The 27507-nt window shown below is 37.7% G+C and overlaps 1 protein-coding gene across 1 annotated transcript in view; it reads left to right on the forward strand.

Annotated features, from left to right (window-relative positions):
* The first annotated feature begins 2509 nt into the window (after positions 1-2509).
* Positions 2510-27507, forward strand: part of LOC139959141 (uncharacterized) — a 51329-nt gene continuing 26331 nt past the window's right edge. Inside the window, exons 1-20 of the mRNA XM_071956739.1 lie at positions 2510-2731; positions 5786-5962; positions 6426-6502; positions 8127-8228; positions 9829-9876; positions 10932-11136; positions 11350-11495; positions 12560-13018; positions 13911-14033; positions 14496-14604; positions 16341-16598; positions 17599-17788; positions 18637-18861; positions 19490-19664; positions 20643-20776; positions 21711-21820; positions 22895-22947; positions 23761-24004; positions 25089-25201; positions 26780-27034. Coding sequence (XP_071812840.1) covers positions 2667-2731; positions 5786-5962; positions 6426-6502; positions 8127-8228; positions 9829-9876; positions 10932-11136; positions 11350-11495; positions 12560-13018; positions 13911-14033; positions 14496-14604; positions 16341-16598; positions 17599-17788; positions 18637-18861; positions 19490-19664; positions 20643-20776; positions 21711-21820; positions 22895-22947; positions 23761-24004; positions 25089-25201; positions 26780-27034 — 3268 coding nt within the window. The 5' untranslated portion in view covers positions 2510-2666. The remainder of the gene's footprint in view (positions 2732-5785; positions 5963-6425; positions 6503-8126; positions 8229-9828; positions 9877-10931; positions 11137-11349; positions 11496-12559; positions 13019-13910; positions 14034-14495; positions 14605-16340; positions 16599-17598; positions 17789-18636; positions 18862-19489; positions 19665-20642; positions 20777-21710; positions 21821-22894; positions 22948-23760; positions 24005-25088; positions 25202-26779; positions 27035-27507) is intronic.

Raw genomic sequence — 27507 nt, forward strand, 5'->3', positions numbered from 1 at the left:
GAACATTAACATAATTTGGGATACACAATGATTGACATTTCAAACCCTAGAAGCTGATATTAAAACATGTTTATTTCAGTGGAACGTTAATAATGCGTTTCAACATTCTGTCTCGTGTTGTCTCGTTTCACTTCTGTAATCTTCCTTTGCCTACACAGCACGATAAACACTTTATAATACTACTGGGGTTTCCTACCCTGCAGCCTATACAGAAGGAAAGAACAGTAATATATTGATGATGGGGTAGTTACCATAATTCTAAATCGTTAGAAAGATTCTCATGAACGCAGAACGCAAATAAATGTATTCGTCCTAGTGGGTATCATGATAACTATTTGTGACAAAAGAATTCTCAAAAGGCGTACAAAACGAAATAGTTCATGACTAATGAACGCCAAGAGCGACAAAGTGTTGTTCTTATGCTTCAGATCACTACTGGCATCAGTCAGATTTGATCATATCGCTTTTTGCCTCTGACTTGATGGTTCCTATATTCTGAGGTAGTAAACTGGTCCTATAGGGGAAATATGGTCCTACACGGGTATATGGCACTAAATATCGGTAGTTATGTTTACTCTTCTTCTTTTTTTTTCTATTCATGATGTCACACCAGAGAGAAAATATCAGCTAATCAAAGTATATAGATTACCATGATAGCTCGACCGGAGAGTAAATACTTGATTTCAAATACGTAAAATCAAATAAATCAATTTTTCTGATTGTTTTGTGCCTCACGCAACATCTATAATATACACATGTGATTTTCGGTTTGACAGTTCATATATTAGCATAACCTGAACTGCCAAAACATCTGCTAGTGCAGTAACTTTTTTTTTTCTCTTAATCAAAGGTTTATAATCAATGCCAGTTAATGTTAAACTTTAGAAATGAAATACAATACAAGCCCCCGTCTATAGATTGGCTAAACAAACAGCGGATATGAGAACTTTAAGATAAAAACGATCTATATATTTACAGAAATTATAGAATTTCGTTTGGAAATTAAGATGTAAGTAGTTCCAGGTAATGACACCGAGTCAAATCCCTAATCATTGTAAGAACCCCATATAAGGATAAACATATTTATTTAGGTCATTCAGGACAACTTCATTTTCGTCATGTTCTATAATTTTTCATGTAAATTGTCCCAAGATTTTGCAAAGGGAATTGGTCAATGAAGCATCTTAATTTTTGTCGCATGCGTGTAAAGGGTTTCATGGTGACAGCAGAGAAGGATATAACATGTAGATTGATTTGAATAGAAGAGAAAACGTGAGAGGAAGGAACACAAAATTGAATGCGAGAACAAATGGGTTCGTGTTGAGATGATGAGATTGAAAGATGTGAATGTATATATTACAGCATATACACAATCCACCCTGCATGCTATAGTTAATTCCACAAAAGTGTGGCCGTTTTGGAAAGTTCAGGTACCGCGAACAACTGGAGATTCGGTCATAATAGTATGCTATTCATATGCATACATGTAATATGGAGCACATATATCGATACGAAAATCTGATTGTACTTAAATTTTCGATTTTTTTTTTAAGAATCAAATTGACTCAATAACTCTTCGCTATAAGATTGGTGAAAATGTCTAGATGTGCTTTACATAGTTCCATCAATAACTTACATCTGATTTTGTGTAATATTCAGGGGGAAAGGAACAGGGGAGGGGGCGAGGGGGGGGGGGGCATTGGGGGCACATGCCCCCAATTTTTTCCCCTCAAAATAGCAAATGTGCCCTACTGGCAAATAAAATGTGCCCTTTGATGAAGAACTGTCTTGTGGATATCTTAAGCCTTTGTTATTTTTAATATTTTATTTTAATTATTTATTTTTAGTCTGTACATGTTATTTTTAAAATGGCATCCCATATCTCTTTGCAACACTGTTAACAACAAACAATCTCAATAAATAGTATTCACAGCATACGAACACATCATATATATTTAAGTGATATGGCCGGTGTGTATCGATTTATAGCATAACGAGTGGTGGTTGTGGAATGAGAAAGTGCCATCTGATGTTGTGCCCCCATCTTTTTGGAAGCTTCCTGCCCCCTGGTAATATTCATTAGTTTTGGCTAACTTCGTAATACAAGTTGTTGGCGCTTATGCTTCCCTCTAACTGACATCCATTGAAAAGTGATGCATTAATTGCTCTCACGAACATGACCACAAAAAAAAAGTAACTGGGAATGTTTTCCGCACTTTTAAGCTCTTTCAAACTCGGTTGCAATGCTAGCTATTGTTTACCGAAGGAAGTTTAATCTACATCTGTTATAGATGTAGCTTACACAAAAAAAAATGTAAATTTGCTTATCTTGTTGTTATAGATCCAGAATGAAGTAACATGTGTTCTAATATTGGTTGCCAATATTTTGGCGGAGACGATTGGTATACAGTGCAAGGTAACGGAGGTGAGTGACGTCATTACTATGCTTATTGCTTATTGGTCAATTGCATAGGATTTATCAAAGTTTTTAAGCTTTTAGTCTAAACTGCCGAATTGAATTTTATCATTTAGCAACGAAGAGCTTGCTTTGAGCATAGCCGTAATTCTTCCAAAGGCGAATTTACATTTCGTTGCAAAACCGATGCTAATAGTTACCTCAAGCAGAAGAACTTATACCAAACATTAACAAGAAACGGTGCGGCAGAATGGCCAGGCCGCAGATTCATATTGTCGTTGGGCTCTTCTTAATTCTTTTTTGCAAAAGTGCATGGTAAGTTTACTTCATGTTACATTATGTGTTCTTTTATAGGTGTATAATGTTTATTTTCTTGTTTCAACCACAAGAAGCACCGATGAAGGGGAGTTCAGAGTAAACAAAAATAATTTAAATTTGCTAAAGATGACACTATATATCAATTGTAGACCGACAATAGAATGGATTTATTCATAATCACCCCTGAATTGAAGAGTCGGTGTAATGGTGAAGTTAACCTCACAAAACTCCAGTCATTTTAGGCTAATGACCTTTAAAATATAGAAATAAAAACTTGACCTGAATTCAAAAAGTTTTACTGACTTTCACACATGAAATTCTGTTTGAAGTCATCCTTCCTATAGTATATGTATATTTGAAGTCATTCAAACTCTCTCTTATTTAGGATTATAGCCCATTTATTGGGATTTATCAATCCGATTAGAAGTTGTAAATGTTTGCTCTGACACCATACATTTTGAAGAGAGCTGTATTTAAATTGAGAAAAGCGTTCCTAACGTCAGGCCATGGACGGAGAGAAGAAGCGTGGCAGGGTAAGGGGGGTTTATAAAATGTTTCATCTATGGTGATTCTCTCATATAGATAACCCCTTCAGACCACTTATATAAGCAGCATCGTTGCATGGGCCAATATAGGAGAAGGCTTTGATAAACTGTGTATAAACGATATTGTTAATAATTTAGTTATTTCATGTAGCCTAAAGTTCGTCAATTCGAGAGCCAAGGTTGGGTAGGCAAAAGGGTTTTAGGCTACAATTTGCTGATAAGGGCTTTATGAAATTTGCGCCCTTCATAGATTTTGCTTCGCTGTCATCTTAATTAAAGTGAACTTTGTAGTTCCGTTGTGTATTGCAGGGCACGCCTATGACGTCGACATTTCTTGAGACCAGGGTGATGGAGCGGGGATGGGGGGGGGGCTGCTATTCTCAGAACCAAAATAGAAATATTTATTTACTTTTGAGTGAACTTTGAATAAAAACTAGTCAATAAAGAACTGTTATTCAAACTTTAATTCTAATTTTGAACAATACTGGAGCAGTTTGGTAAATAAGTTACAAACTGTAACGATCCAACGCGACATTATGCCTCCATTTACATTCGGACGAAATCTAACGTCTCTTTGAACAGTCATTGGCGTCGACGTGGACAACCGGTCCTTTATTTAATGTACTAGTATAGGGGAGACTATTGCGTGTCGTCCATCATCCTGGAACTGTGTGCGTGTGGGTGTGTGCATGGAGCCCCGGATGGTCACTATAGAGAGCTTACGGGGGTGTCTTTTAACAGTTTTAATGTTTTTATTTGTATGCACACACTGGTCCAGTAATTAGCGTTTGTATCAATTCACATTAATACAGATTTAAAGCATTCCCGCGTTTAAAATATCAGTCCTCTCGTATATGCATCGTTTTGCCACACCCTTTGGTCTCTTCCCAACAATCCAGTGAACGCATTGAGTTGCTCGAATTTTCTTACAATATTGTTTTCGACCGACTTTTCAAGAAAAGACGCAACTTACCGTGACTTTATTTTCTAACGTATCATCTATAGCTTCTGTGCAGCGTGTACACACACCATCCATTCACTTATCTCACATGCACTTGAGTCAATTAGCAAGAAATGATTAGTCAAGTATGTAATATAACTCACTCAAAATAGAACTTTATTCTAGGGTGGCCTAGTCAAATCCGTGGCAGTAGCCCGTAATGAATGCCAAACAAACAATACGATGGTGCCACGGTGTGAGTATACCAGTTTGAAGTTTAAAGCCCACAGCAGGGTTGTTAGTTTTTCTGTAACACAACTGGTCAAAGTTAGAGAATTTACCAGCCAAATCGAGTAAATAAAAGCCAAAAACATTATGTTCGATTTCTGCCACTATCAAAAGGTAGCGTACAATTTGGTGGTTTGCATTTCTTTTCGATAGGGTAACCCTGTGTAGGCTAAACGGCTTAGATAGCTTTTCAAAAGTGTGACTGAGGGACAAAAGGCTTAGGCCTTGGTTATGCATATGCTTTGTTAGTTGCTTTTCCATCATTTCGATTACAATGTGTTTGCAGATCCATTCTTTGGGAGAGCAAATTGCAGATTTCATTATTCTGTTTCTATCTCAAAGTTTTGCATGTGAAACTTATATTGTACATGGCTCTGCAGTCCGGAAGGTTACCGCAACCATCCAAATTATTTACAGAATTTGAAACAATGTTTCTTTACGAAGTTGATTTAATTTGATCGATGAAATAGTTAATACAAAAAATGTCGTAAAACAACGGAAAGCACAAGATACGACACCGTACCTTGTGTAGGTGTGTTTTTGATTGATATACGCTACAGGCTTGGGGCCGGGGTGAGAGGGGGACGAAAATTAAAGTAAAACATGGCGGCAATTAGCAGCTTAAATATATTTTCGTGTTCATATATCAGATAAAGCATCTTAAAGTTCGTTAGGCCTTTTATTACATTCTGTGATTATTAGTTTCTTACTAAAATGTAAATATCTTCATAGACGACTCGAGTGTTGGAATGTGTGGGGTGTGGGGTGGGAATGTGTTGGGGTGGGGTGACTCGAGTGTTTCCAATGTGATGGGGTTGTGTCAAGTCCGTTAGATTTCGAAATACTCGGCAGATCTGGTGAATTAGTCAGAAACTGGCAAACGGCAAAAAAATGTTTCATCTTGCTTTGTAACCTCTCATTCCAAATGGTCCAAAACTTAAGCTGAGTCCATGATGGGCGTCATGAGCGGATTGATCATGAGCGGATTGATCTACCCCCCCCCCTCCCGCCCTGTTTCTAGTGGCGCAACCGGTGTCTCCGAATGCACTACCATGCCGGTTGAGATACCGAAATACGCGTCGATTTCCTCTCGTCGCGCAAGGTGTTGGCTCGTCGCAAGCCTCTACATACGCCTCTAATTCCAAGACTCCATGGTCGCCAGTTGGATCTCAGAGACGATAGTAATTTAAACCTGCCCTACCAGTCCATCCCTGCCCAGTCCTGTAACTTGTTTCTTTTTATCAGAAAGATAATGTGACAATCTGATTTATGTTAAAGGGCGTATTCCATACCCGAAGTGGATGGAGTCCATATCTGTGAGGAAAAGATTCTTTCGAAGGAACCCTACAAGTTGAAAGAAAAAGTTCATATCAAATGTGGAGAGTTTGACCCATCGATAGATGAAGTAATCTCTGGTGATACCAGTAAGCCAACACAGCAATGCATAGTGAACAGGTATGCCTTATCCTCCATCATACTCCAATGTATAGCCTTTTTTTCATGGTTTCGCCCTATTAAACTATATATATCAGAACGAGAGTATCGGTGACATCCTGAGAGCTACTTATGTATTGGAACTTTCCATAATGGAGAGTTATAACCCTAACAACTCCTCGAGTTGAAGACAAACTATAAGTTTGCTTTACGTAGTTCGTGAAAAGTTATATTTATGTAGAGATGAGGGTAAATATGGGTGTCTCAGGGGAGGGACATTTTAGTGTATGGACTTGCATGAAAAGGAAGGGAACTAGCGCACAGAGGGGACAGAGGGTGCACCGGCTTCTTACAATTATTCATTGACCCAACACTACAGAATGTATCTACGATGTATACTGGGTCCAGTTCGTCGCGTTCCCACTATAGTTTTGAATATCGCTTCCCAATTAATATATATTTGTTTGTCGTACTGTATTCACAGAACGTCTGAGATACACCCGCCGCCAGTTCATACGGTCATCTGCTGTCAAGGCTGGAAAGGAGAAAACTGCTTGAAACGTTAGTCACGAAATAATGATTCATTGTGAGGTTTCAGGCAGGGCGTCGGAGCCGGTACAATATTCACGGCGCCTAAAAAAAGAAGTAGAACCAAGAAAAAAAAATGGCAAAAAGTAAAGAACCAAAATGAAACAAGCAAGTAGGCAAAATGTGACTACTCTGGCATGGCAGGGGTCTTGTTTCAAGCTCGGGAAGTGCCATTTCCTGCAATCTGGGAGGCATTTTTTTCCAAATTTTCTCCATTACGCTACGCGCCAACAATTGTGGCGCGTAGCGTGTAGTTTGACCTACCAAACGTCCCCCGATAATTATGATAGATCATGCGCCACACTCTGATCTGCAGTACCAATCCCAAATAGCTTCCGACGCCCCTGTCAGGTCGGAGGTTTAGCATTGGAAACTAAAGACGTGTCAATCAAGAAGGCGTTGTGGTGGTGGGGCTCGAGGGGTGGGGTGGGGCGGTGATTGAGGCGGATTATATGAATAAAATGTTCAGATTTCGGAAAGTTAAGCTACAATTTTGGTGTAAAAAATGTCTTTTCATTTGTGTACCGTGCGTCATTGCATGCATATTGATGTACAACGCAACACTGTGTAGGCTAAATGCCTGTAGTCTTTACTAAAAAAGACTGGATAGTGGGCAACCTTCTGTTATGACAAATTTGCAGTAGCCAGGTTTTGAACTGCATACGATTATCTGCCGTATTCGAATCTAAGCGCACCCAACGGCCATTTCCAAATTATGTTCGGCCGCGGCCGACTGATCGGCTTTAGGTAGGAGTCAAGTGAACCTATATGGGCGATTCAAATATGTTAAGAATAAGATGTGTGGGTCGTTGAATGCGACTCCCATGTTGGGAGTCTCCCTCCAGAAAATTTTAAAGTTCGGAGTTAAAATGGTGCATTTTGAGGTATATTGAGATAACAAATTAGTTCTGTACTTAGTTCTAAACTAATTGCGTTCTATATCAATACCTGTGCTCATAAATACTTTGGAGTTTGAAAGAAAACAATCACACGAGTGAAGGTTCCCCAAGAGATGAGGGCAGGTCACTGGCCAACAATGTCAATGAAGTGCTAAACAAATGTTTTTGTGAAATTTGACACAGTTAGTGTTAACGACCCGGTTGCACGGAATCTCAATCCTCTACTCAGCAAAGTATGGACCCTTCTGCGGGGGCTAGGGAATGCGTACACACAGGGCGCACGCCATGCGTGCAGCCCTGCGTGCGGGCGTACGTTATCAATTATAAGGCTTGGCCTACATAGTACAGAAAAAATCACGAATTTTCTTCGAAAAATTTTAATGATGGAACCTTAATGTCTCCTTTAGTTAGCGTATGGTTTATTTTAAACTAGCTGGATTAGGACTTGGACTCGGGTTTCTGGACTCGACTGCAACCACGGTATTGGCACTCCTGGGTGATACACGTTATAAAACTCATGTATCTCGTCATCGTCACCTTTTGCTACTTTTCTGTTCCCATGGAAGTAATTACCGTCCGATCTTACTGCAGCGGATTCGGCTAGCAGTAGCAGACGACAGAATTCAAGATTACCTTAAAGTTTTGGAACGAAATCATTTTTTTGCCGTAATCACGTTTTCAGTTTGTATTCTCGACAGCTATTTGCACCGTTGAATGCCAGAATGGAGGATCGTGTTACGAACCAGATCTTTGCTTATGTCCTGACGGCATATTAAAATCTCAATGTGATCCAGAACCAGGTAAAAACTGTTAATTTCAAGAAGAAAGACATAATTAGGAAACTTTAAGTTAGGCTATGTCTTACTCCAGAAGTTAACAATTGACAACTCATTGCTTGAAGTGCTACCCATTGTCAGCCTAGCCAAGAAGTGAAACTTCAAAGTAGAATTAATGTGTATCATATTCTAGCCTACTCTCACAGTTATCCAACGTGGGGATTGCCGGTTGCCTATAGTTGAGGCGAAATTGTTCAGTCGCGGCGTAAGAGGGCTAAGATTGAAAGAGGATCAAGTTGTCGCTGTTTTGTGCCCAGGCTCTATACTATATTATATCTTGGGTGACTTTCATAAAAGTAATGTTCAAGAGAGTCAGCAAATGCTACCATATGTCTGCCAATTCTCACTGTCATCATTGACACTCACCCTTAAATGTATGGTTTCACAGTGGACACTAAATATCTCATGTGAAAGTATCATAAAAGGAGATATACATGGAGTTATGAATACTTTAATGTTAAAATAGTGAGTGTCGTCTGACTTTAGATTGTTTTGTAAAATCTCCAGTGTTTCCGGCAACAGTCCTCCTTCTTTTGTTGGGAATCTCTAGGTTAACACCTTTGCAGGGATTGGCAGGTCTGGTGCTACAAATTAATGGGAAAATCAAGAATAATTATGCAAATTTTCAGCCGAGATTATACAGCAGAGTAGTCATTAATATATATGTTATGTAATTGTTGTTATGAAAAGATTGTTTAAAGAAAGGTTTATTTCAAGATTGACCAGAAAATATTGATTAGGATAAAGTGAAATGGTAAATCAAATATGGTTTGGTAGTAAATATCAGGAATTAAGGATATGATTATTCTTGTTCAGAGGAGGGAAGAACTGGATGGAAACTTACTGACAAATCTATTATTGTATAATGTAAACAATGTGTGCAAATTGCATTTAAGAAAATTAATTAACTTGCAAGCAAAATTATTTTCAGTGAAACTTAAAAATATGACTAGTGGATTTTCCATTCATACTAAGTATAACTTGAGAGCTTCCAGAATGTTTACATTTTAAATGTAGCATTAATGTTGAATATGTTTAGAAAACCCCTAGCAATGAAATGGATCTGTCCCAAGTAAACAGTTTTTTTCAACAGGCAAAGTTCAGTAACCAATAATAATGAACCAAGCAAATATTGGTTTAGACTTGACCTTCTTTATGTGACTGCAGGACTTAGCAAACAGTTAAAATGCCATTGTTTGAGATATGACCCTCACATTGGCTTGACAACAAGTGTGACTCATGAGATTAGAAGCTGTATCAGCAGACTAGTGTTACCAGACTTGCCTGAATCAAGACATATTAAGATACTCTATCCACACCTGTGTATTAAGTGTGTATTTTTCTGTCCATTCTACCTGACCAATCACTTCAACTTTGTACCAAAAGTTATAAACCGTTATTTCTCATGTTTTGTCCCTGGTATATCCTACCTGACAAAGAAACCTGCTAATCCTATTCACACTGCTTAGAATCTACATATCTCAAAGTAACCAGTAATAATCCAATCTATTGAATTTGGTGATATTGATTGTTTTGAGCATGCTTCTTTTTTCTTGTCATACAGAACCCTATGATACAGCTGAACAATATGGTGGTTATGTTCCAACATTCCGTAAGTTGCACTATATGTGTATTACATTACTCTCAAGATTTCATTATGGTAGGCAGTTATTACAGTAACATAAGTTTACACAGTACAATATTTTATCACCTTTAATTATTGTATTCATGGAAATTCATCCTTAAAGGTGTTCTGACTAGATTGTACCAGTTTGAAATTAGGGCGTGATCCCTGGATACATGGTATGCAAGAAACTGTGCATGATGACTGGTGCCCCCAACAAAGAAACCACCAACCAGGAATAATTTGTCCAGTATTGCATAACAAAAATGGTAAAATGCAATGGAAACATGTCCAAATTGTTCAACAATGCAATTGCCAAAATGCATAGCAGTTGTTGTGCATAAAAATGCATATTTAACAACTTCCAAAATGAAATAGACAATATAATTGCTGTGCAATATTTGATATAAGCTAAATCATTCCTTGCACACTAAAGTTTGGATTTGCTTAGTTCAGGGTAGAGCACACTAATGCAGGGCTTAAAATCCTGGGATCACAAAACATATTCTAGCCAAACCTCTCTTTTGCAAGATCCTCTAAATGCAGTACTTTAGCAAATGGATTTAAATTGGCAAGTCAGAGGTTGCAGAGACTAATTAGAGTACCAAAAAATGGATCAAATTTTAAATTCAAAAGAACGTTGAAATTTTTCATTCATGTCTTCTCAGATTTTTTAGTTTAATATAACAAACATACTTCCATATTGTACTTGCAAATACTGTTCAGTAAAAAGGCTTAAAAGTGTGATATGAAAGTCCATTATCTTAAAACATATCCCCAAGAAGGTGAATTAGCAGTATTGTGGATATCCAAAAATTGTAATTCAGATGGGGCTATTTGCTGTACCAAACAAAACTTCTTCCTGGTTCCCCACTTCTATATCCCAAAAAATGCATTGAGAGAATCCAATATAGTCCAAAGTGGCTTCCCTACAATTGAAAAATAAAGTTTTTTTGTTTTGTTATTAAAGTTATATTGTTTGGTTCAGGGTTTCCGAATGTGGATATCTTTATGCTTCTCAAGGTTTCATTTACATTTATTAGACAATGAGAGCGCCCCAAGACGATGTTCCTTACTGTCCGGATACCTTCATCGAGTCGAAGGAGATCACTTCAATTTTAATGGACAATCAGGATCGTTTTATTTGGCATCAGAATGCGGGATCGATCCACTATACAGATTAATCGTCAAGACGGATGTGCCTTGTTTTGGCAGTGGAGAATCCAGATGTTATGGTGCTATCATAGAGTAGGTTAAATGCCAACTAGCTGAAAACTTAAAAAAAATTAAAGAGATCAAATATCTTGGTCACCTAGGAAGAATCTGCTTCACCTTGTGATTGTTGCATTGTTTTAACTTCAATGGAAGAAGTAGCAAGTCCCCAAACTAAAACCACTTGCCCTGTGTTTCTCATGATCATTTTAAATATTTTTAAGAGAAAATTATTTTTTTTCCCTTCAGAATTGGTGGAGCAAAAATCGAGCTGAGCCCAGGTGGAATTGTACTGCTTGATTCAAAGTTGATCACACGTTTTCCATTCAGGACACAAGAGGCAGATGTAACCATCACTAACAGAGGCGGCTACTGCGTAATTGAAAACTTCAATGGTACCGAAAAGGAACTTTGACTTAATTTATAACATACCAGCATGTTGCTATGATTATAGTTTTAACAGAGATTGTTGACTGGTTACTGAGGGAGAGTGGAGGGGGGGGGGGTGGCCTGCATTGGAAAGGTCTTTAAATATTTTCTGTTTGAGGATAGACAGGGATATAAGGTTCTCATCATCTCAACTCGCATGACTCACTTTGATCGTCCTAAAGATACTCCTGAACCCAAGAGTCTGCTCAGAATGCTGATCAACGGATCAAGAAATGTACTAAAATAAATGTCAAAATATTGGACTGAAATACTTGGACTCAGTACTGGCAAACTGAGACAAAGAAAAGAAGCCAAAATCTAGAACTAACAAACATCGAAGAGGGAGAATGGAACACCTGCTTCAAAGTTCTCATAAAATTCATCTGCCAAAAGTGGTGTGATGTAAGAAGTGGAGGCCCTTAATGATCACCGTAGGCTTCCTAACGTGCGTGTTTACCAAAATTAACAGATACACAAACCCAAACATCATTACTGGTGTGTGTGGTAGAGATAACTGTTGTGAACAACTCCCCCATACAGCTGAGAAGATGTCACAGATTTAATACCTCTTCAAATGCAAAGCTGAAGACTTTTCTGAGGGTATTACAAATTTTACTCAGGCGAATGTTTGCTACCCCTATCGTCCGATGTCGGTTGCATATGTAGTTTATAATTGGGAACTGTTTCTGATATGCAGCTTCTTAGCTACTATAACAATTTTCAGATGGACAAACTATGTGCATAGTTTTGTGTGTTGAATGCACAAAATGTTCAATTTTTGTGATCATTATCTGTTCAAACGTTAATAGCTCTAATAAAATGGTCAGTGTTTTCAGAAACACATTTCTGGACAATGTTTATCGCTACTCTGAAACAGTTGCAACTTATTAAAAGTCAGTGTCCCAGTATTTTTGGCTCACAGCTGCAGTTGTCTCACAGCTGTCTCCTATGCTGTTGGATAATATTGAACAAGTTTTAAATGCAAGTGTTTGATACAACATGTTCATATATCTTCTTTCTGTTTTTCCAGGGTTACAAATTGTCTACAATGGAGCCCACACACTGGATATAGTTATTCCTGCTGAAAGAGGGGCTAAAGTGTGTGGCCTGTGTGGCAGTATGCACTTGACTGATACCGGTTTTGTAGATCCTCAAAGTAATGAAAGACTTTCATATGTTGAATTCTTCTATAAAATGGCTGTACCTGGACAATATCATCAGATAACAGGTAGTATGGAACTTTGTCAAGACACACAATCTGAACAGCTGGCAAAAGACCAATGCAGGTTTCTTTTAGAAGAACCATTTGCGAAGGCATCGTACGTTTTGGATCTGCCAGCACATTTTGGGGCTTGTTTGGTATCAGTATGTAACTGCTTAAATACTGGCTCTAAAGATTGCCAAGGCTGTGAGGTTGCCGAGCATGCAGCGTTTATCGCCAACAATCAAGGTGTTCCAGTCACAAGTTGGAGAACAACCGATTTCTGCCGTGAGTAAATATTTTTGTACTTAATAGACAAAAGGGGGTGTTGTGTCTGATTCTTTCACTGCATATGGCTATACACCTTGGATTTTGGAAGGGTAATTACTGTGGTTGAAGTGTCTGCAGTGAGCTATTTCTGTAAGTAGAGAAAGGAGATGGGTTGTTGTGGAGGGGGAGGGGTGCAGGGAGGGTAAAGAGAGGAGACTATGTAGGAGAGTGGATCAGGCCCCTGTTAGATAATGCTTACATAATCTAACTGATGAATTATTTGATTGACCTATATACTGCACTACGATCTGCCCTGCCTATAGCAATAACACCCGAGACCCCTGTCTTTGGCCAAAACAGGGGAGATTGAATATCTACCGGAGTTAGCCACACTGAATGCTCCTCTCTACAAGTTCCTGATTAAACACACAGTATACTATTTCAGTGGTCAAGCCAAATTTGTCTTCACACAGGAAAGTAGTGCTGGCCATTGGAGTACTTGTGTTTAAATACAATCATACGATGGCTGGTCAATTAATTAGGTGTGCTCAAGGATTAATCCTAATGACAGTACTTGGGGTAGTTTATGCTATTTAGTAACAAATTATTAATGCTCGAGTGCACTTGAGGAGGACTGATTTCTATAGGCAGGCTTGACTGTCATGTGGTGGTGGAATCAAATTCTTGGGCCAATGCAGACCAACATTAAATGGATACAAAATGTTAGAAAAGATGAGCCCCCTATCCTGTGACATGAACATATTAGTATCTGCACATGACAAATAAATTATGTTTTTATAGTATGAACAGCTGTACTACCCGTCATTAATTTGTGGCAGAATGAAATATAGATTTTAATTAGATGGCGCCTCTTTGTAAATATCACTTTTAATGTATCTCTTGTCCACAGCCTATCAGTGTCCACATACCATGGTATTTCAAGAATGTGCCTCTTGCCTACAGTCTTGCAGTTCTTTGGGTATTGAGACTGTGTGTCCTACCACCTGTGTTCCAGGTTGTGTTTGTCCCGAGGGTGAGTCAGATTCTGTTTGTATTGTTATGTAAATTAGTATTGTGTATTAAGTATTAGTGGTGAAGATAACTCAGATCTTGTCTCTTTCATCAGATTCTGTCAAAACAAATAAATGGAGTGACGCATTCAGTTAGCAGGTGCACATAAAGAGTATGTTAAGAAAACGTAAAGAATATAAAACAGAGAAAATAATTAACAAATATAAGGATTTGATATAACCTAGGAATATGTCATCCTGAAAAGGTACTGAAAAAAGGCTTTTGCTTAGCACTCAACCATTAGGGAAGCCTCACATGGACACATACAGTATAAATCATTCTCTGCACGGTCGATGTTAGGCTTCCCTTATTTGCAATAGTGACTGCCTTCTCAAGGGCTGTTGTATCCATTTGAAGGTTTCACATTTTGTTTCTGCTTGCAGAGTAAATTTACCACATCCTTAATTTACATTTCTTTTGAAAGGTCATGTGTTTGATGGCACTAACTGTGTCCAACCAACAATGTGTCCATGTACTTCTGGCATAGACAAATACCCTACTGGAGCAGCAATTGAACAAGATTGTAATGAATGGTAAACTTGTCTTCTTACTTCTTTACTTCATGAGATATCTGTGTTTTACATATGTGGTTTAGTAAATGGCTCAGTGTAGATGCCATGTTAGCTGTCCTACCTAATTACCAACCTATGAAAACAAAAGAAGGAAAATTTAAACCAACTTAGTAGTCAATCAGGGAATAATTTAGTGTTCTTATATTTGTAGCCTTTAATCGAAGGCTCTGGATATTTTCTCCCATTCAGTGCTGTATTTCCTGTGAAGAAAACTGCTATACATCGTTGCACTTGTGTAGCAGTTGTAGAGCATTTTGCGATGTGATACTGGATAAATAATTCCCTCTATTCATAAGTTTATAAGAAGGTTTAATTTTTTTTTTTTTTTTTTTACTGTCAGAAATTTGTAGTAAGCCTAGTCTCTGATGACCTTTACCTGGAATGGATTAATTCTTTCTTTGATTAAAAGGAACATCAACTTTTTAAGTTTTGTTTTGTGACCAAATGCATGGGTCTGCTCTCTTATCTCATCCCATCTGGATTTCTGTAACTCTCTTTCCATGAATCTTCCAGACTATCAACTGAGTTGCCTTCAAGGTGTTCAAAACTCAGCAGCTGGACCGGTTGCACTGACAAAACCTACATCCCACATCTCGCCAGTTATCCGTACACTGCACTGGCTACCTCTTTGCCAGCGCATTCTCTTCAAGACTCTCCTCCTTGTTTTTCATTCTCTTCATGGCACTTCACCTTCATACATTCAAGAACGCATTCATCCGTATCAACCTACACGACAGCTTTGCTCCGGCACCAACACAGGGCTCTTGCACATTCCACGGACACAACAATCTTGGGGACACCGATCCTTTTCTGCATCTGGGCCATCCCTCTAGAACGCGCTCCCTCCTAGCGTTCGGCAGGAAAGCAGCTCCCTCACCCACTTCAAGTCTCAACTGAAATCTTTCCTTTTTGTCAACGCTTAACTATGTTTGATTAACTCTATGTTGCTACTTTTCATTTCATGAGCGAGTCTGTACAGTATAGTTCAAAGTCTTTCTCATTACCTGCGCCAGGAGTGTCATGTTGATAGATATGGCGCGTTATAAGCGGGCACTTCGTTATTTATTATTACATATTTTCGCTTCTTTTGCTATTCACAAAATTGGCCGTATATGTAGATATCTTGACAGCACATCCAGGAAGAGTGTTGTGCATTGCTATTGTGTCGTCACGCCTCGGTTACTGTAACAGACTTCTCTATGGACTACCGGCAACTGAGATAAGCAAAGTTGCAGCGTGTGCAAAACTCACAGCTGCTCTGCTGGTTACTCGAAGCAGGTAGCATGAACATACCAAACCATTTCTTCAAGAACATCACGTGCTACCCATTCTAGACCGTATGAAATACAAATTGCAAGGCTTTTAATACAGGGTGGCATGGCACCAATATATCTGACTGGTCTTGTGTCAGAATACCAGCCTTCTCGCTCCTTTTGCTCATCTTCACGGTGTTTGCTTTGTGGGCCATCATCTGTCCGTACCTCCTACTATGGTAGCTGGTCAATTCCGTTGCAGCTCCAGCAATATAGAACAACCTACCATTTTGTAGTGCAACATCTGTAAACTCCTTCAAACACTCTCTCAAAACTTACTTGCTCAAGGACTGAACTTTTGTTAAGCGCTCTGTGATTTTTCTATGTGCGGCACCATATAAAGCTACTGTATTATTATTATGATTATCTTAATTGTCTACATAGTGTCTGCACTGGAGGAAAATGGGATTGCACGACAGACGTATGTGCAGGAGAATGCACAGTGTTTGGCTCAGGTCTTGTAAAATCTTTTGATGGCCGATTGTTTCATAACACACAGCAGTGTAAATATACGCTGCTTCGCACATATAATAACATAGCCAACCCGTTTGCTGTCTTCATCGATTTGAAAGGGTGTTATGCAGGAAACTCAGGCAGTTACTTCAAAGAAGTAGAGACGAGGATCAATGGTGTTGTGTACAAGTGAGTTAACAAAGTATAGTATATCTTTATCTAAATGTGATCAAGATGCCGTGGGTTTTGGGGTGGGGAAACGGTCTTTCTCACATTGAAATTACATCGCCCAAAATTTATCTTTTATCTAGTAACCATAGGTTGCCATTATGACCATATATAGAGGTTTTTTGATAACAATGACCCATTGATCAGCCTGTCTACAGCCCTGCCTATGATAATATTGTCTGAGTGTTTCTCAGGAAATTTTGGCAATCTCACCACTTGGGATCTGACAAAAAATCTTTTACATTTCTTTCCCAAAATAATGTAAAATTATCCTGAATGAATAATAACATACGCTTTTGATTATTATGCGCCCTAGAAAAGGGTATGTCACAGCTGACTACTTCACTTTTAGCCTAGGTTTAAACAAGTTTACAGAGTACTGGTATTAAAACGATGACTTTATTTCCAAATTTAATTTTGATGTGCTACAAATCTTTGAAATTGCGAAACTCAATGGTGATGTCAGTGCAGGTCACATTTCAGTATCACTTTTAGTTTGAGACTAAATATGGCAATAGTCAAGTAAAGTGGTTGGATTACCTTGTTAAATTGACAGTCTCATCACATTGTGACTTATCAACAAAAGTTTATATCAGTTTGTCAATCTGTTACAAATTTGTCAATATCATATGTGAGTGTGTGTGTTTTACTTTCTTCTTGTGTACCCTGCTGTTCTTAAAAGAAGAAGAATACTTTTAAATAAGGTATTAGAATTTGTAATGAAGACGTCTGCCCAGACTGAGGACAGAATTTTCATTGAGAGGTGACATTCACATTAACATATTTAGTTCAAGGTGAATATCTTGAAAAAAAAAATTGAAAATCTACCTGACCTCCAAACTTTTATAGGAATATAATTTAACAGCACTAACATTTTTACCTCTACTTATCCTTTTTTTAGCATGATTAAAAAAAAAAAATTTGTACTCATTTGTTCATTTGTTTGTCAATTTGTTGACAGGTTTGAATCTAACACAGAAGTTAAGGTTGGAAATAATCATGTAAGAATTCCCTACAGTGGACCTGACGTGGAGATTGAAGCCATGCTCGGCCACATGGTCCAAGTCACAGCATCCTTTGGAATGGTCATAACAATGAGCTTTAAAACTGCCAGATTGTACATCAAACTTCTGCCTGAGCATCAAGAACAGGTTTGGTGTAGTTTTAGATTTATCTGTGATTACATAGTAGGAGAGTCCAATATGATCATTTTACTTTGTATTGAGAAGTTGCATACCCAAAACAAAGAGCCTATGTTATTGGAATTGGGTTAATCTCATGCTGGTGTGACTCATCAGGGGTTTAAATTCTTTAGAAAATGTGTGTGATGGATATGGTTTTATTACTTTTGTTGCTGTGTGGTGGTGGCTTTGATGAATAGGGGATATGGTTTAAATAGTCCTAGCAATTCAGCAGACTTTGCCTTCAAATTCCCAAGTGGGTATTCTTGGTCCCTAAATTTTTGCAATTGTTTCAACCAAATATGCCCTCTCTCTCCCACTGAATCAATATTGACTTGTGGCACCAATAAATACTTATTATGCATTCTTATATTTGATGCTGTGGTATAGTTTCCATTTCTGTAAAAATCCACTTGGTAGTTTATCTTATCATAACATGGTTATCACAATTTTGCAATCTTCTTTCCGAACCCTATAAATACTGGATTGCACCAATTAGCTATTGTCCTTCATTGTTATATTTCATGTGTTGGCTCAGAACCCACATGTGATTATTCATTAATTTTATATTGTTTACATTTTTTTACTGAACCAGCTCTAAAGTACATCTCTATGAATAATTTGAGGTGCTAATTGACTGTAATTTTGTAATATTGTATCTGATGTAGAGGTGCAGGTTCCATTGATAACAATCTTTCCATCAATTTTTACAATATTCTGTCTGAACTCATGGAAGTCACCCTCCGTCACCATTTCCCTACCTGTGAAAAAACTTGTGGTAATTCTTGACTGCTGTTTTTGCTATATATTTTTTACAGGTGTTCGGTATGTGTGGTAACTTCAATGGCAAAGACCATGATGATAGCACTTACTTTGGATTGCCAATGAACAGCCATGCAGAACTATTTTCGAAATGGGTTTCAGGACCTCCTGCTCACAGTTGTCTTCCCCGATCCGAGTTTGCAGATCCCCTAGCCTACTACTCTCAGGCTCGTCCAAGAGCAAATAATCTTTGTAATTTCCTCAAGTCAGATGTTTTTGCTGTAAGTTTAATTGATGCCATATTTATTAAAAGAATTTAATAATTTGTTAGAAAGGCAAATCTGAAATGTCCCGCAAAATCAGCAGAAACATTGATACTTATCATGACTTGAAAGTGGAAAATGTTTTTTCTCTGCTTCTTTGCATTGTTAGGGAAGAGAGGTGGGGTGGTGTGGAGCTGGGATGGGGGGGAGGGGGGAGGGTGAAAGATACTGATTGAGGTTTGATTGCATGATTGATTAATTGTATGGAAAAACCATAGGAACATGGTACTAGAATGGGATTAATTGCTATCCACTTTTTTATATAGTATGTGTGTATTAAGTTGTGTACACTGATACATCTCTGTTTTCACTTTGTGGTTGTTTTTCTTTTCATTTTCACGATGGGATTCTTCTAATTATCAAACCCAAGGGCTTTACTAGAACGCTTCCTTTTGCCAACATATAATATCACTGTAATTTAATCAAGTATCTACGTCTTATTTTTGTTGACAAACAAGCACTTCAATAATGATACTTCTAGAGCAAGAAACCTTTTATTCAGTTTGTGCCATGACTGCCCTAAATTTCTATTTGTCATCATTGCTAATGCCTAACTACCACTTTCCACTAAACAATCTACTTTCAGAGTTGTGCTAGACATGTCAACCCTGAAATTTACTTTGACCAATGCCTGAAGGACGTGGTTAGAGGGCAGATTTGTGGCAGAATGGATAACAACGAGTGCTCATCTTTCGCCGCTTATGGACGTGAATGTGCCTTGAAAGGAGAAAAAATCAACTGGCACAGTTCGACAGTCTGTGGTAGAGACTTGATCTTGTTGTTTTCGTCTTCCCCCGCCTCTCCCCCCGCCCCCCCCCCCCCCCCGTAATAGTAAGACAGAGACACTAGCACGATTACATTCTCCTTGGTAATAGTTTTGGTACCATCCATAGTTGCTTCTTTCTCTTTTCCACAATACAGTGCCATTTAAAAGAGAGAACTTAACAACACCCACAGTTAACACTTAGTTTATTCTAGAGTTGTAATACTACAACTACAGGAGTATGAGTAGTATTCTCCTTATAGTGATGATGAGTATAAGCTTAGGCTCTAAACAATAGTAACCCACTTAACCTTGCAAGTATGAGTAAACAATCCACAAGGACATACAAGAACAGTCAATTACTGTATCCTATAGGACAGGGTTTCCCTAACTTTATTCCCCCACAAACCCCCTGTGGATGTCAGAGTTGTACACGAATCCCCAACTTTTCGAGACACGATCTGAGTCCTTATTGTACTGTCATACGCATAACAGTGCTTCGTAAGAGATCAAGTTCATAGTGTAATATTGTAATGAAAAAAACAAGCGATGAACAAATATTTATTTGGAAACTTCAAGACCAGATAACGGATTGTACCAGGCATTGATCACCCATCACACACGATGAGACGGATGCTCCTGTTTTTCCTTCACGGCGTTTGATCCCCAGAGCTGTTTTAGAGAGGGCCACCCTCATGTTGAGGCCAACGTCAAGGCGTGCCCGCAGCTCTGTTTCCATGACGACCAACTTTTGTACATTACTAAATTACATGATATATCAGATTTTAGTTCAACAAATAGGACTCTAGTTTTGACTTTCAGAAACGTCTCACGACCCCCCTGGGATATAGACTCATGCACCCCCTGGGGGTTCATGCACCCTAGTTAGGGAACCCCTGCTATAGGATGAGTATAAACTTGCTACAAATCTTCACACAATATATTGGCACAATCCCTATCCGTGTCTCTCTAACAGAACCACAGTGTCAGGAGGGTATGGAATGGAGGACAGAGTGCAAAGAGATAGGAGCTACAACTTGTACTGATCTCCGATTAAAGCCCCGGACAGTTGCAGCATGTGCAGATGGATGCTTCTGTGAAGGAAACAAGGTACATGTATAGAATTTGTTGACTCGATCCTACAATCATAAGATAAGAAGATACTCCACATTCTTTGCAGTTACTTTAAATATAGAAGGTCCTGCATCAGAATATTATAGTTTGCAGTTCCAAGAGTAACATAGGGCTGAATGTACAAATCGTTATACCTCTGGGATGATATGTGATTTTGTAACAAAGCTTTCCACAAGAAGTGGTCCAAAACTGTTTACATATAGCAAAGATATATTACTCATTCTTCATCCATGCATTTACTAGCTTCAGTTTTAACAAAATTCTAAAGTGTTAATAGGTAATACTTCCTATGGTATTAGTTACACTGTCTGTAAGTTGAAACCTTAGCACTGTCTGCTTTTCTCTTACAGTGAAACTGTACATGCTAATGTTGTGTTACATTGGAATTCTCTGTTAGTACTCTTGTTCAACTGTACATGATGCATGGTAATACAGTGTCATACTGGAATTCTGTGTTACTAGGCTATAGCAAAGTTCAACCCTGTGGTGGTGGCATATTTCAATTTTTTAGCTCAAATAGAAGGCAGTGAGCTGAATCATGAGCATTATGCTTTCCTCTTGTGCAACTGCATATGGTAATCCCTGGAATTCCCTGGAATTACCCTGGAATTCCTTGTTAGTAGAGCAAAGTTTAACACTGTAGTTGGGGCCTATTGCAATTTTTTTGCTCAAATAGGAAGGCATATTGGATGGTCATGAAGATCCAGACCATGTGGTTACTAATAGTTGTCAGCAAGCAATCCTAGCACTATTTGATATTTTAGCATGAAATTACAGTCTTGTGTTTTCGATGACATGAGAGATGGGGGTATAATTTATGGGCAGATTGTTCTAAGGGAATGTTACACAGATTTATGAAATACAATGTCAACATTTTTTGTTATGTGCAAGTTTGGTATTTCTATTTTAGGTTTTGGATCAAAGGAAAGATATCTGTGTGGAACCTGAATTTTGTCCGTGTATGTACAAAACTAGGCTCTTCGAAAATGGTGACACCAGAGAATCACAATGTGGCTACTGGTATGTTTCATTATTGATAAAACCTAAATGACTAGATCCTATTAAAGCAACTAAAGTGACATTTTGTAATTAAAATTAATAATATTAATAATGAAACTGAAATTTTTGCTGAATTATGTTTCTCCCAACTTTGTGATAACATTGCCAACCACTGACAAAAAGAAATTAAGGTGCCTGCATGCATCCTATCGTCTGATACTTTTAAATCGACCGAAATGACACTAGAATTAGTGGGACACAGAATTTTCTGAATTGGACTCCATGATTTCCTCTATCAATAGGAGCACCAAACTAGTTGTAAGCATATACATATATATATCTTGGTGAGATTATGGGGTATCTATATTTTATAGGAACATTACCATACATTATAAGTTTTGCATATACTTTATAATTAAATATTCATACTACTGAAGGAAGAGATTTTACTCTTTAGGCAATTGAGGTGGAATCTTCTGTAATTGAGGAGGGAGGGAGGATGTTTAAGTTAGAAATTATCTTTCTTTGCGATAAAAATTGTTATCAATAAAACAAATATTTAGGAGGACAAATATCCAATTAATATTAGTTGGTGGTTGGTAAGCATATCTCTGCCTTTGAACTGTAGTTTCCAAGCTATTGATTTAATGAACTATTTACACTATTCAATCTGCAGTACCATTGCTTATTCATCTCATTTTTAATTGATCTAATAAAATGAAAATGAAATGGAAGACTTAAAAACCTATAACCTTCAAGGAACAGATCAAACTTAAATCCAGAAAAACTGAAACATTCTAACAAATTCTGGTCAGAGTTTTGAACCTATTTTTTGGGATCCAGAAATATTGAATGGGCAATGATAAAATTAATCATGTTTTTCAAATTTTCATATTTTTTTTTTTTATTATTTCAATTGATGCTTTCACTAATAAATTGATTCAGAGTCCTTGGAAGATTGGATCTGAAAGTTAGGTACTGTGAAAATGTGATCAAGTATTTAGTCTGCTGTATTGTACTAGTCTCCTCAAATGATTTATGAAGTAAATGAAACATCGCAATAATGCCATTTTTTCCCAACTTGTTTTCTGACAGCGAGTGTTCAAGGGGAGACTGGACCTGCTATGATAATGAATGTAACGATACAGGTAGGTAATTAAAATCCTCCAAGATTTATTTAATCAATTAATTAGGGTGCCAAAACAAAGAGAAACTGATCAATAATGTGAGAATTTAAGCCCAAGTTTATTATAGCATGTCTATGTTGTCTGTAAAAATGACCAAAGTTACCAAAGATCTGCAGTCTTTGAAATCACTGAGAATTCCTTTGAGGATTCTCTGACAGACACTTCTGGGCAAAGTTTGTTTGGCAGCTTCACACATGTCGTCAACCAATCAAAAAGCTTCTTTGAGGTATTTTCAGCGTCAGTGAAATTGTATCCAAGTCTCCAATATTGAATATACTGGAATTACACCTGCGATTTTGCCCTTAATTATCGTAAAACAAGATCTTATTAAACATGTTTCACAACTAGCACATGGATGGAGATATGTTACAGTGCTATACAAAATATTTGGAGATCTTTCAGCAGGATCATAGGTATTAGGACACAAAGCTGTATCTACGGCACTGTGATGATCAATATGACAGTCCCCTCTGCAGAAATGCTCAAGATCCCTCCCATGGGTGAGATGGGAGTTATCACCCAAAAATTTGTTGACATTTGTGGAGATTCATACGCCAATTGAAAAATATGCGCCATAGGTAAAAATTATCTCCTCTAAGAAGTATTGTTTTTATTGTTCTTTGCGAATTCTGCAGTTATTTAGTGTGTAGGAGGAGTTTTAAGTTCTCTTGTAAGTGTTATAGTTGCAATTTGGACAACACTGTTGTATCTAATATTAGACACAGAGCTACCATTTTACTTATTCAATTATTCTTTTAAACTCACTATTTATAGCAATGGACAAATGTCACAATGGCCAAGTATGGAGTGAGTGTACTCAATGCGAGAAGAGTTGCACACATCGAGAAATTGATTGTTTAGAAGGAGAAACAGCTGAAGACTGCGACGAAGGTTGCGCTTGTCCTAGCGACCAGGCCTGGGATGGACACCACTGTGTACCTGTAGAAGAATGCCCTTGTATACGAAATGGGGACAAATATCAGGTCGGAGAAACTGTCGAACAACACTGTCAGAAATGGTATGAATTGTAAACCCTGGGATTATTCAAACTGAAGTTGAACCTTTCTTATCCAGATCTGATATTTGACTTGGAATCAAAACTGAAATACTGAACATATGTATTGTAGTTCCAGTCTAGTACTCAGAAATCCACTGAACATATGTATTGTAGTTCCAGTCTAGTACTCAGAAATCCACTGAACATATGTATTGTAGTTCCAGTCTAGTACCCAGAAATCCACTGAACATATGTATTGTAGTTCCAGTCTAGTACTCAGAAATCCACTGACCATATGTATTATAGTTCCAGTCTAGTACTCAGAAATCCACTGAACATATGTATTGTAGTTCCAGTCTAGTACTCAGAAATCCACTGAACATATGTATTGTAGTTCCAGTCTAGTACTCAGAAATCCACTGAACATATGTATTGTAGTTCCAGTCTAGTACTCAGAAATCCACTGAACATATGTATTGTAGTTCCAGTCTAGTACTCAGAAATCCACTGAACATATGTATTGTAGTTCCAGTCTAGTACTCAGAAATCCACTGAACATATGTATTGTAGTTCCAGTCTAGTACTCAGAAATCCACTGAACATATGTATTGTAGTTCCAGTCTAGTACTCAGAAATCCACTGAACATATGTATTGTAGTTCCAGTCTAGTACTCAGAAATCCACTGACAAGTTTTGTTTTGTTATAATTTGATCCGATTCATTTTTGTTCCATTTATTTCTTTGTGAACAAAAGGGACAAGAGAGTATAACATATAAAAGCATATCTTAAATATTAAACATACTCTACCTGTAAGCTTACAGAAAGAAAAGTAAGAAAGGAGAGAAATCCTGGAAATAAAGGGCCTGGAAAAGGGAAGATGTTGTGTGGTCTTTGGAAAAACACCAACTTTAGAAACACTTCTACTTTGAACCTGTTATGATCTAATGCTTATATCCACTGGAAATCTACTATAGCGCAAAACAGCATTCCTTGGGAGGTTGTCCATTTCACCATTATCGTGTCAAATAGTACTATTCTATGAACCATTACCACGCCAAACTGAACTCTTTGACACTGCTTATTTGTCCTGGTTCTTTTCTTCAGTGTTTGTACCAGCAATGGATGGGATTGTGATGAAGAACCTTGTACAAGGACATGCAGAACGTGGGGTGACCCTCACTACGAAACATTTGATGGTCTTCGCTATGATTTTCAAGGTGAGCTTAATCTTTCATAGCCAAACTCAACTCACCAATTATAGATCTATCTATTGTTTCATGCTAAGAAAGACAACTTCTTTTCCTATTTGGATAGATCTTGTTGAATATTCATTTCCTGTGCCTAAACCACTACTCTGCTCTAATTTCCTCTAATTGTGACTTTGTGAAACAACATGAGCATCTATGTAATCAAACTAAAGGTCTTACAAAACGAAAGACATTTTTTAATACCTTGTATGTATTTTAGATCCTCCTGCAAGCAGGAACTCCCGAAGAAGCCATCATTGGCTCATCAAAGCCGCAAGCTGACAGAAGTCAGTCTCTTAGATTTATATTTAACATCCATGATTATGAATTGTCAATTGTCAACAACTCTTTTAACTGGACGACATACATTAATCTTAGAGTCACTCGAACTTGGGACCAAATGATTGAAAGGCATCAGCGTTAACCACTGATGTTGATGTGATGTGAGATGGATGATGTATAATTTCTCAGTAGGGCTGTTCACATATAGTCAGTTTTCCCGATATCGCAAGTGACAGACATTTGGCAAGGTTGTTTGCCTGCAATTAAACTGTGCATACTCAGACATCAGTGTACTATCTGCACCTTTCCAATTCTCAGCTTGACATACAGTAAAAGTGTTTTGTTTATCTCTAGCCTCCAACATTACAAAATCATGTTTAAAATATATCTGCAATGTTATGATTGGTCAGGACCATTCATCACCATAAATTCAGTGTTGATGGAAACTGCATAAACTCTCATATTTAAATTGTTACTATCACCACACCTTGAGTTAGCCTGCACATGCTAACACCCACAGATAGAAGATGCTTGAGTTCAGCAGAGACGACTTTCAGAATAATCTGTTAGCTCTACAGAGTTTCACGACTGATTATTACTTTCCTGCAGGTGTGCAAATGTTACACGCTAATTGAGTGCTGAATTGTAATAGACTAATGGCTGTTGAGCATCCCATTAAAATAATAATAATAAATGAACTTATAAAGTGCTAAAATCTACAAAGTATTCAATAGCGCTGTACAACCCTAATAGAACGCCAACTTGAAAAAATGAGTCTTCAAGCAAGACTTGAACTTAAAAGACAAAATTATTCTAAGGTTGTGATCAATTTGCTTCAGAGAGAGTCACCTTTTAGCCTGGAATTGTTGTACATTGGACATAAAACTCTCTTAAAGTTGTGGGTGTCAGTGCAATGTGGTTTAATAGGTCTAAATATTAACTCAATTCACCAATTATAGATCTATCTTTTATTTCTAGATATCTAGATGTAAACTCTTTCATATGTATCAATACCTCTCCCACATCCACCCCTCTCTTCACTTCCTATGTTATCATTAGATGATATTGTCCCAACCTTCTTTCCTTTGAAGTTTTTTTTTCCAGTTTTTTGTCCGAAAGTCTTGCCACAATCGGAAGATTCGTTAAAATTCAAGTCACTTCAAATGTATTTTTGTTCTGCACCAAATGATGGATATGATTCCAAATAAGTTTTTCCAAAAATTGAAAAAATTGACAACTTGACAAATTTAACCTTTCAAATCACAGGTGACTGTTCGTATGTCTTGGTAGAGGATAACTGTGGTTCCGATGAAGCAAGTTCCTTTAAAATTATGGTGGAGAATGTACCATGCGGTGCAGGAGGTGTCTCGTGTACCAAGGCTATTAAGTTCATCATCAGAGGTACTGAAATACGAATGGTTGGAGGAGCACATATATCTGTCACTAACTCTGCTGATGCTGCCGGTTTTTCCTATCAGCTGAAGAGGGTCGGTATTTATGATGTGATAGAGACTAAAGTAGGTAAGACAACCAGTATTTACCTCTCTTTCCAGAGATATTACATTCAATTCAATATGAAGCATCTCCATGTGGGTGTGATATCAGACCCACTGTGGACCTTATTTTGTGCAAATTGATGACCATAAGATGAAGAGCTACGGGATAATACCTTTTCAATAATGTGTGAGTGTCCTATCAAAGGTTTATAAAGCTTATGTCTTTTTACACATTCTCTTACACAGGCTCTTTAGCGGATAAGCAGTTTGCTAACAGTTTTTGTTTTATTTTGTCTTTATAAGTTGTTTGAAAATGCAGTGGAATAAGATATTTTATAGCTCAGTAAGGAATGGATGAAATATGAAGTTACCTGAGCAATGGCGTAGAGTCTTAATGTTAAAGTATCATATACCAGCGTTAAAGGAGGCATCCTGCTGGCAATCTGCTTCACCATAATTAAAAAATTAAAAAAGTTTACATTGTAAAACATTATCTGC

The sequence above is a fragment of the Apostichopus japonicus genome, chromosome 18 (genome assembly GCF_037975245.1).
Source record: "Apostichopus japonicus isolate 1M-3 chromosome 18, ASM3797524v1, whole genome shotgun sequence".
In the NCBI taxonomy this organism is placed as follows: domain Eukaryota; kingdom Metazoa; phylum Echinodermata; class Holothuroidea; order Aspidochirotida; family Stichopodidae; genus Apostichopus; species Apostichopus japonicus.